This window comes from Suncus etruscus, chromosome 8, assembly GCF_024139225.1.
Source record: "Suncus etruscus isolate mSunEtr1 chromosome 8, mSunEtr1.pri.cur, whole genome shotgun sequence".
Taxonomy (NCBI): Eukaryota; Metazoa; Chordata; class Mammalia; order Eulipotyphla; family Soricidae; genus Suncus; species Suncus etruscus.
This window is the reverse complement of record NC_064855.1, coordinates 5,382,488-5,393,802: the sequence shown is the minus strand read 5'-3', so window position 1 is coordinate 5,393,802 and position 11,315 is coordinate 5,382,488. Positions and strand designations below refer to the sequence as shown.

General features: G+C 39.4%; 1 protein-coding gene across 1 annotated transcript; it reads right to left on the bottom strand.

Moving 5' to 3' along the window:
- Positions 1 to 238: 238 nt before the first annotated feature.
- Positions 239 to 10,338, bottom strand: LOC126016453 (caspase-13-like). Its single transcript, XM_049779023.1, is given in 8 exon segments — positions 239 to 259; positions 357 to 466; positions 1,994 to 2,134; positions 2,844 to 3,078; positions 4,104 to 4,232; positions 4,234 to 4,287; positions 5,340 to 5,455; positions 10,332 to 10,338. Coding segments are annotated over 8 exon segments (813 nt in total).
- Between the last annotated feature and the right edge of the window lie 977 nt (positions 10,339 to 11,315).

The following is an 11,315-nucleotide window of genomic DNA, read 5'->3' as shown; positions in this document are numbered from 1 at the left end:
GCAGGCTCAGGAGACCATATGGGATGCCAGGGTTTGAAACTGGGTTTGCTTCATGGAAGGCTTATATGATCCCCACTGTGTTATTATTCTGACCCCTTTCTTACAGTTATTACTATAGTGATCTAACCCTATAACATAAAAGTGTTTATTTGCATAATTCTGTTCTGCTTACTCTAGTCACCCATAGTACCATACTGTCATCTTCCTTTCTAAAATCCCATTTTCAGCTACTGAATGATCATGTAAAGCTTTTGCTTGCCTGAAAAAAATTTTCCAATGTCACTTAAAAGGCAGAGACAAGTGACACATTGGTGAGTTAATAAGGGTAAAGACCAGGTCCAGAAAGGCCCACCCACCTTACAAAATATTTCCTCAAGGTGAAGGCGACAGGCGTTTTTTTGAAAGTAGGTGACAATTTGTGTGATGAAAGGAGAGCCCATCTCAGTGTCTTTCCAGGACATATTATCTATAAAGAGACAGAGGATAGCTACAGGTTGTGATCTTTTTTGCTGTATTGGTTTCCCCTGTTTCTTTTTTCACAAGCTGCATGTCTGGGCCACACCCAAGGTGTTTGAGTACTTCCTTCTTCTGTGCTAAGGGGTTGATCCTGGTGATGTTGGGGATCACTGATAGTGCCAAAGATCAAAACCATGTCAAGTTTATCTAGCATTTTTTCCATGTTCTTTCTCTTCGGCTCTTGTTACTTTAACCTTTAAAAATGCTGGCTTCTGAATTATGTTGAAGAGAAGAACTAACGACCCAATATTGAATAATTTTCTACAGTAAAGAACCAACAGTCAAAACCTGTTAAAAACTGAGCTAAGGAGACAACCTGTCAGAACTACAGACCATCAAAGTGATCACATTGAGTTCTTGGAACTTAATTTTTATCAGGCACTTTACTTAGTTTTGAAAGGGGGCTAGAAAAAATAAACACAAAAATGGATCTTCTTTTACACAAGAAAATAGAACATCTCAAATGTTAAGCATGTCTCCATGTTTACGAAATGAATAAACAATAAAATAAACCTGACTTCAAGGTCGTTTACAGAGGATTCCATTACTGCCCTTCACAAAATAATGGGCCATTTGGGCCTAGAAACAGCAGGAAGTCCTTCAACGTGGCCAACTGAAGTTTGATCCTGGTACCCCAGATGGTCTCCAAGGTACCCCTAGGAGTGACATCTAAACAGAAAGTCAGGAGTTTTCCTTCAGCATAGCTGGTTGTGTCCCAGAAATCAAAAAGAAAAAAGATAATGAAGGAAAATAAAAACAACAACAGCTGAATGAATCCAAAAGAAGCTTCTAGAGTGGAGGGTTTTGTTTTTGGCATAAATTTTGATGCTGGTTTCACAGAAATATACTTCTCTTTCTATTATTCATCCAGGTATCTATGTAGAGGTATACCACTATCTGGTACATCAGTTATATCTCTAACAAGTGGTTTTAAAGGAGACTTGAAACAGACTTTACAACAAAGAAAAATCCAAATGGAAGGCTTTTGAAGTTGATTATCTGAGCATTAACTGAGCAGGTAAGTCCTAGAGTATTACTTCTACCTCTTTTAAGCGAGCATTCAGAATATTTCTGGAAGAACCTTAAATGCTCACAGAGGGGTAAAGAAGAAGAAAAAAAGCAGGAGTTAATCACAGGAGAAAGTACTATCAAACCAGTTCCCATCAAAATGCTTTGCAGAACCTTAGCTGCAAAACCCAAGCAACCAATCAGTGGTAGATGGTAAAAGGGGATGAGAAGGTTCTGTGATAGATGATTTTAATGTTTTGTATATCTTTGGCTATAAAAATTAACATATATAATATATGTACAATGTTAAAAAGGGGAAACCTTTCTTTACAGAAAATGTAAACTGTATTCAAGAACATGTAACACCTCCCTTATCTTCATGACATAAGACTCTTCATTCACCAGTGTTGCACACGCACTCACACACACACACACAAACACACACACACACACTCTTCTGGGCACATACGTGGAGTTGAGGAGTAGAAGGCGATGAAGTCCTTTTCAATGTGGGTTCTGGAAATGAAATCTTCCTGCAAATTTTCTGGCAGTGGCCTTGGACTGTCTGACCCGGCTGCATAGTCAGACACTCTTGCTACCCCACTGCTCTCTGTGGGATCAACAACGTGAGAACAATGTGAGAATCTGGAGCCAACTCTAGTGGGAGTTCTAGTCTCTCCCACCCTCTTTGTCTTCCTGTTTGCTGTCATGAACCAATGAATTGTGTCCCTAACAGAGACCTCACGATATCAGGAAGCCAGTACAGTAGTACTCTTTTCCTCAGGAGCCAAAAGCTTAATTTAGAACGCCAGAGCACGGTTGCCTATTTTCACTGAAGTTATTTCTGCTTCATATCCTACCTCCGAACACACCCCCCCCCAATTCAGAGATGATTGAAGACACAGAGAGTTTTGACTGTGGCCCCAGATTCCTGTGTCTCCCTGACTCAGTTCTTTCAGAAAGGTCTGAGAGACTAAGAAGGTGCTGCCATTTTGTCCCTCCTTCCTGCAGTGAAATTTCCCTTAGCCCTAGACTGTACAGGTGCAGTGGCATTAACATATACACTTATTCCAGGGTCTGAAGTGTTTGCTGGTTTGACTTAGGGACCAAGAGTCATTACTTCAGTCCCTCTTGTAGATAAACTGACTAGAAGTTTCTCAGCTGGCAGAATCAACCAGTCCTCTGTGGTGTTTTCTACAAGTTCTGACCCTGGCTTTTGGTTAGGAAATGGACCCAGCAAGGCTCAGACATGATCATTGATCCCACACGCATCACCCCACAGGCAGGACAGTGAGCAAGAGCAGCAGTCCTGGACTCACTCCCACAGCAGGCCTGGATGACGAGGACCTTGGGCTTGTCCATGAGGCGGGAGCAGTTACGATTGTTGAAGATGCTAAAGACGGTGTCATAAGGCAGCACGTCAGGCTGGGCATCGCTGTGCATGGTGCCGCAGATTCCCTCCAGGAGACCATGGGACATGAGCACCAGGAACATGCTGTCTGAAGTGATGTGTTTGAGGAGGTCAGCGAACGCCATCAGTGCTGAATCCATCTCCTACAACAGAGCCGAATTTCTTGTTAAGGGCCTGTGCCCAATCAGCCCAGGAACCACAGCACAGGCCACCCTTTCTGGCCTGGCCTGTCAACCAATGCTCTCCATAATGATGCTTCAGTAGCCTGTTGCTTTTGATCATGGAACAACGCTCCACCATTAGCTCCTGCTGGCTCTGCACTCACATTCTCCTTGGAGCATTTGGCATTTGCCTTTGTCATTTATCTGCCATTTTCTTTCTCTCTAAGCCCTTTCCCCAATTGTGGAGTAAGAGCCCTAAGTCTTGTATGCTTTGTACCTCTTCTTTTCAGACCTTCCCTGTAGTGCTAAATCAGCCCACTCTCTGGCATAGACTTAGTCCTCCCTTGCCACTTGCCAGACCTCCTGTGTAGCTCCTGCACCAGATCTGCACTCAGCTCAGACTCTTAGGAATGGTCACTTGCCTCCTGAAACAGTTGACTCATGTCTGGTAGCTGTGTCAGCCCTGAGCCAGAAGACTGTTCTTGACCTTTCTGTCAGTTCTTTTTACTCCTCACACACCCAACTGCTTGTGTGTGTATGTGTGTGTGCTGAGTATCTAATAAGGGGCCTCACACATGCAAAGCAAGTGCCCTGCTGTTAACCACTATAACTTGACATCTCTTTCTTCCTTTTCTTTTCACTCTGTGTTCACTCTTACAGAGACACATCAACACCACACCTTGGAAATAGCCTATTCTGTATCTTGGGTGCCTTCTTCCTCATATATCAAGAAAAAGGAAGTTAGGAGTTGCCCAGATCATTTACTCTTTTTCCTTCCCCATGATAAGACTGGCACATGGAATAGAGTAAGCTCCTCCTAGAAGTTCTTGACTCCAGAATTTTCTAAAACCCACATATCTCATGTGTGATCTTGGAACATACTTTGGCTATGCATAATTATTTCTTCGTTTTTACCACTGCACCAACACTGATCTACATATAGCCAGTGTTGAAGACAAGAGTTTTGACAGGGTTTTTCTCTGGTGAGAAAGCTGGGGAGCCCTTACTTTGGCTGTGAGCTGCATTTTCACATGCACCGTGTAGCCGAGACTCTCCAGAAGCTTCTTCATCTCCGCAATGTCACGTTTGGCTCCCAGCCAAGGAGAGAGATGATGGAACACTGTGTTGTTGAGATGATGAGATGATGAGAGCCAGGCGGGTGTGGCATCCTTTCTCCTTTATTGGGTATATCTGCAGTGAGTGGGTGCCAGTGAGTCTCTTACCAATGTTCCTCAACCCTTCAATGACCCCACAGCAGGGGATTGCCAGATGCCCCCTTCTTGAGCCCATCCCTGATGTCACTGTCTTGCTCTCTCTCAGACAGGAATAAGTTGGAAATAGAGAGCAATGAGAACTAGAAGGGAACTGATTTCCAAGAGGCTACAGCAAGATCCACTCCATAGCTAGGAGTGTTTGTCAATAATCTTAAGATTTCAAAGTGATCCATCTTCACAATTTTCAATCCACTTTCCCTTGACTCCTTTTTTTTATCTTTTATAAAAGGCATACTTGTTGTAAATTTTTATAAGATCCAGGACAATTTTCTATTGGCTCTAGTCAAAATAAATAAGTAAAATAAATATTATTACTATTATTATTACTATTTTATACTCAACAGTTCACTGTCATCATATTATTATTATTCCTATTATTGTCATTAATACCATTACTACTATTATTATTCATGCCACTGTTTTGGTTTGGGCATTATATGAGGTAGTGTTCAGGGCTCTATGTTCAAGGATTACTCCTGGCAAGTCTTGGAGGTCCATATGAGGTACCCATATGAGATTGGATTTGATTAACCACACGAAGATATGTGCTCTACTCCATAGTTTCTCCAGCTTCAATAACTTTACTATTTTAAAGTTTTAATACATCATTCTATGGTGCTTTTTAGACTTTATATATTAAAAAAGTTGTTTAATATCCAAGACTTTTATCTAGACTGCAAATAATTATTAATCAGCCATAGTATCTTATGATATTTTGATTCCATTACTACAGTTAATGTGGCCATAAATTCCAAAGAGATAACAAGAAAATAAGTTAACAAAGCTATAGATCTCTCATTTGTCTTGGGTTGAATGAGAATTTGAATCTGAGTGGCACCCCATGATTTTCTCCTTGATCAAAGAACATATAAAATATTTACCATCTCCTAGCCTCTCCAATTTTTTCCCTTGAGAATTTGTTTAATAAAATCAATGGTTTCTCTCTATTTTATACACAGAGTATAATACCTTTCCAGCCCATTTTTTACAAAGTTTCTGGTATTCTTCATAAGGACAAAGATTAAGGTTGTCTACAGATTCCACAAGTTCAACCACAGATGGTGTGTCTTGGATGTCTGTAAATTCTGCAGAATAAATCACAAAATAGAAGTTACAATTTCTTCCTTTGTAAAAGGAAATCTACAGAAGATAATTTCTTTGTTGTTCTCATCAAAATAATTTAATTGGTAGTAAATCGAGTGTGTGTATAAATAAAAAGCCCACTAAATCAATAATGTGTGGTGATAAGTTTTTAATATTTAGAACTTCTAGATATAATCTGCTATCTAATATGAGGAAATGTACTATGATGTAGAAAGACTGGCAGGCTTCTTGTTCAAGGTAGCAGATCTACCAAATGGCTCAGTAATAGATTTTGATAAGTCTAAAGAAAACATCTTAATAATTTGTTATCAAATTTGGCCTGAAAAATTGACTTTCCAACTATTTCCCTCTATGATATTTGCTCACCCATGTGTACTTGCAGTTGTTTTTAAGCCAAAGAAGACTGAGTGGCTGAGTACTCTCTAGTAAAAAAAAAAATCAGATTTCTTTGTATGATTTTATATGTTCTTGGACCCACACTGTGATAGCAGCAATAACATATTCAATTTAGGGTAGTATATCCAAAATAGCATTGTTGAATCATTCCATAGACACAATCAAGACATTTCCTCAAAGAAGAAATACAAATGGTCAAAAGGCAAATGAAAAATTGCTACATATCACTAATAATCAAAGAGAAGCAAATTAGAACAACAATGAAATATCTCACAGCACAGAGACTGGCACATATCACAAAGGATAAACATAACCACTGCTGTCATGAATAAGTAGAGAAAGAAAACTCCCATTCACTGCTTGTGTGATTGCTGTCGAGTTCAGACTTTATGGAAAACAATATGGAGATTTTTCAAAACACTGAACTAAGCTCCCATCTGATACAGCAATACCACTCTTAGGGATATTCCCCAAAAGCACAAAAGCACAGCATCACAAAAAAAAAAAAAGCACAGATCACAAAAGCACAGCATAACAATGTCCTCTGAACTTCTAGATTCATAGCAACACTATGTACAATAGCCAAAATCTGGAAACAACTCATATACCTGACAACAAATGAATGGCTTAAGGAAAATGTGGTACATCTATACTATGGTATGCTATGCAGCTATTATAAACAATGAAGCCACAAAATTTGCCTATCTATGCATGGAGTATATATTGAAACTATTTCATTGATGAAACAAGTCAGAGGGAGAGAGATAAAGACAGAATAATCTTACTCCTCAGTTTGATTTAAGAAAAATAAAAGACAGTATGGTAATAATAACTAGAGACAATAGAGCTAAGGGTAGGAAGGACAAGCTCATGCTATGAAGCTTGCTACAAAGAGTGATAAGTGCAGTTACAGAAAGAACTACATTAACATCTACCATGACAATAATACAGAGAAATACAATGCCTCTATGGAATACAGGCAGGGGATGTTGGAGAAGGAAAATGAAAGACATTGGTGTCAGGAAAGTTGCACTGGTCAAAGAATGTAGGCACTTTATGGCTGAAACCCAATTACAAACAAGTTTGTAACCAAAGGGAATGAATAAAGAAAGTACTTTAAAAAATAACAAAAAATTAAGTAAAGATTTTTGTTGGAATGTAGAACTTTTCAGATTGAGGAAGGAAGTACATTCTCTGTATTTAAAAAAAAACAACAAACATTTCGGTGCAGGATGTGTAGTTGAAATGGTATATTCATGAAAACCTGTCATTAAGAGTATTGTCAATCACATACTGATTAAACATTTTTACAAGTTAAATTTGAAATATTAAAAAAATTAATCCCAGGGGGATTTCCAATTCCTAAGAATTGGGACTATTCTCAGCTTTGTATTTTATTCTAGAGAAAGTAAACTCTCCCTGACACCTGTTTCTAAACATAGCATCTTAAAATCAAATTCTAAAGAAAGTATTTCTTTGAAGGAAAGGTGTATTGACCCACACTTTAAAAAGGATCACGTATCAAAGATCTACCAATTCTTTATCATATTAATATTTTTATTTAAACACCTTAGTTACAAATATGGTGATATGAGGCCGGAGAGATAGCATGGAGGTAAGGCGTTTGCCTTTCATGCAGAAGGTCATCAGTTCAAATCCCGGCATCCCATATGGTCCCCTGAGCCTGCCAGGAGCGATTTCTGAGCATAAATCCAGGAGTAACCCCTGAGTGTTGCCAGATGTGACCCAAAAAAACAAAAAACAACAACAACAATAAAAACAAATATGGTGATATACCAATTCTTAAATTCCTCCTGTCTTTTTTGAACAAAGAGTAATCTGGCTCCCTAAAAGTGTATCTCCAGAGCTCAGACTCAGGTTAGGACAGTCAGTTTTCTCTTGCTGAACAGCCTTAATCTCAAATTGACTTTAAAATCCCAAGCATAGGAATTTAGAATGCTTAGAACTAACACTCCCATCATTCAGGATCAGTACAGTAAATTTAGTCCATGGGTATCTTCTCATCACTTTCTGTGTCAGCTTCTGTTCTTGTGGGGTGGGATATATTCACTAAGAAAGCAAAGACCCTGACCACATACAGTCTACAGGTTAGTTGTGGCTAGATCAACTAAAACATCAGTTTCCATTGAACAGAAAGAAGATGGCAAGATGGCGGCTACTGAAGGAAAAGTGAAGCTTGCAGCCGTAGAAAGTGTACTAAGCTACTAGCACAGAGTAGGGAACATTTGCAGTAGGAATTTACCTTCCTAACCAGCCAGGAAAGGTAGGAGAGGAGAGTGTGTCAGTTTATTTGCTATCTCTCAAAAGAATTAAAAGCCAGAAACTACATAGGGACAAAGATACTCACGTAAACTTAGCTGCTTGTTGGAGTTGCTGACAACCAGGTATATCTTGTCTTGGTTTTGTTCTGCGAACCTCTCAATGAAATTTTGGGTTCCTGCTATAATGTTGCTGATGCACTTCCTAAATTTTGTAAAGTTCTCTTGTCTACCACTTTTTTTTCTACCAAGTTATCCAAGAAACCATCCATCACGTTCTTGGCCTTTGATTTTATTTCTTGTAGTGGATCAACTTTCCCTGTAAAAATGATTACAGGTCTAATACCTGTGCATTCCCTAAATTTCTGACTTTGACAACTGTGACTGAACAGGACCTACCTGGAGACCATTAAGGAAAACCCTACCCTAGGCTATAGCCCAGGTCTTTTACAAAAATCAAGACTTCTTAGTACAGAGGCCCAATTCTGACAACAGAGACTGAGCAGAACCATTGGAACCATAATTTCCTAGACTTCAGCTTAGGGAATGAGCAAAAACATGGAGCACATGATACAGAAAACTGGACATGCCAACAATGGTGGAACAGTACCTCTAGAACCTTAAAGACTCTATCCTAGGCCCTGTTCTAGGACCTGCGCAAATACCAAGATTGCTTGCTATAGTGGCCTTATTTTCTCATCCACAACAGAGAAGAAAGGTTCCTGACACCACAAAAACAAACAAACAAACAAACAAACAAAAAAAAACCAAACCCTGGGATATGGCAATGAGAAGGTATGGAGCCAGTGGTTGTTCCCATGACAATATACTTTAAGAATGGAGAAACCCTGAATCTCTTAGGCCACGGGAATTTCTTTCCTTCCCCAATACTTGCTGTGCCTATACAAAAAAAAAAAAAAGGTGGGGTAACACAAACCCTGCCACTGCAGCACCTTTTCTGGTGTTGTTTTGTTTTATTTTTGTTTGTTTTTTGATATTATCTTCCTTCTTTTTCTTCCACTTTTTTCTTTATTTTCCACTTTTGTGGATATTATTATGTGATGTTTTTATATTTTTTTATTTTTTATTTATCTTATTTTTTATTTTTTAGTAGTTGATTCCAAATTCTTTCTCCTCTTTTCCTTAACCTTTTAACCTCCAACAGAATAGCATAATTTGAATCATTCAGCTTCATAAATTGAGGGGGGGAAAATGATACCAGGACCAGTCATATGAACATGTAGTATAAATTAAAAAAATGACCAGAGTGGAACACCAAACAGAATAGATAACCAACCTATAACAAGCTGTAAGGTGGCGACCATTTGCAGTAGGATTCTGGGGGGTATAGGAGGGAGATGTGGGAGACATGCTGGGAACAAGAGTGGAGGGAGGATAACATTGGTGGTGGGAATGCCCTTCATTCATTGTCACTATGTATCATGAATAATTCTATGTAAATGAACTTCAGTCACAATAAATAATAATAAATAAATAAATAAATAAAATGATCAGACTTAAACACCAAATCCAAAGCCAACAAAAACCCACTTCTTACACTTCATTCTTCAAAATTCTAACCTGATTGGCTAAGGTAAGGCCAGGGTTTTTGATGGAAGTTATCTCTCAGGAGACAACAAGTGCTGCTGGTCTTAGCCCAAGTGAGAGCTCCTCTTTGTCACGTCTGCTTACCATTGGGGAGAACTGAGCTAGACCTGGGAAGCAGCTGCCTTCCCTCTCCCTTAGCTGGATCCCTCTCCATTTTTCACTGCTTGAAGGCTCCTTTGTTTCCTTTGGCAGCTGGCAGGACTGCCCTGTGGACACAGATTGAGCAGGGAACAGAGCAGAAATGTGGAGCAGGAAACCCAACTTCCTTCAACTCTGTCCTCTCACCCTGCTACATATCAAGTGGGGAAGGGAGTTGGGAGTTTGTAGGAATCTAAAGAAAAGCCTGAAATCTTGGGAAAATATAAAAGACAGAATGTCTCTGCCTGGTCCTTTCTTCCAGGAAGTTATGTAAGTTTACTAGAATACATTCAGTGCCAGCTTCTAGAAACCTCTCTCCAGGCTAGAACCAGACTCTGTAGTTAGGGACGCTCTGTCCTCTCCCCAGATCTGCTCCTGAGCAGAAACTCCTCCCCCCCCCCAAATAAGCACAAACAGGAAAAGTGGAACTACTCACCATCCATGGCTGTTCAGCTCCTGGGCAGGGAAGGAATGAAAAAGAAAGTAACTTTCGTATTTGCTCTCTGAGGAAATGGCTGTAGCTTGCTCAAACCTAAAGGGTTTGAAAAGGCAACTGTTTTTCATGTTCTTGGACCTACTAGGCTTCAGAACACAGGAAGCAAAAATCATTTTGTTTGCTCTAAGATTGCGGAATTTCCAGAGCCCAATCAAATGAACACCCAGATGCCTGTGATCTGTGTTCTACTGATATCTTGAAATGCAGTGAATAAATCACATTGGCCCTCCTGTCACTTTGGCCTTGGCTAATGTGGCAGGGAAGGGTCACTTAACAATCACTGCACATCCCAGGAGTTAGCCTGAAAGACTTGAGTGGAGTGAATGTTCTTCTGAAAACATAAATACTCATATTAATCACCTATTTTTGTCTCTGTCTGCTAATCTGCTTCCTTATCACATATGGATAGTTTTGATTATCCCCAACCTTACAAGTGTATTTTGAATATTTTTAATGAAGGATTTAGTATATTTTATTAAACTTTAGTACACAGGGATGAATCCACTTTCTTCAAAATTGTGTTTGAGGAACAAATAGCTCTTTGGCTTTTGAGGGAAATCATGGGAAACTCTAAAAGGGAATTGGATTTTACTCTGTATGGGGAACATGAGGTTCTGTATAGTTTGCTCGGTTTTTTGTTTGTTTGTTTTTGTTTGTTTTGCCTTCTTTAAAATGCCAGGACCACACTAATTCTATGAACAGTACTTTCTTGGCTCCTGGAATCTACCCTCTCTAATAACTACAGACTTGATCTAGGACATGGATTGGGCCAAGGAGCCACAGCAGAACAGCCAATTCCAGGATCAGAAGCAAGTGCTCTTCACCTGGCCCTTGGCTGGGTTTCTCTGGGGATAGGAGCACCCACAGAGTGCAGAACTCCAACACAAGTTTCATTATCATCATATTTATTTTTTTCTTTTTAAT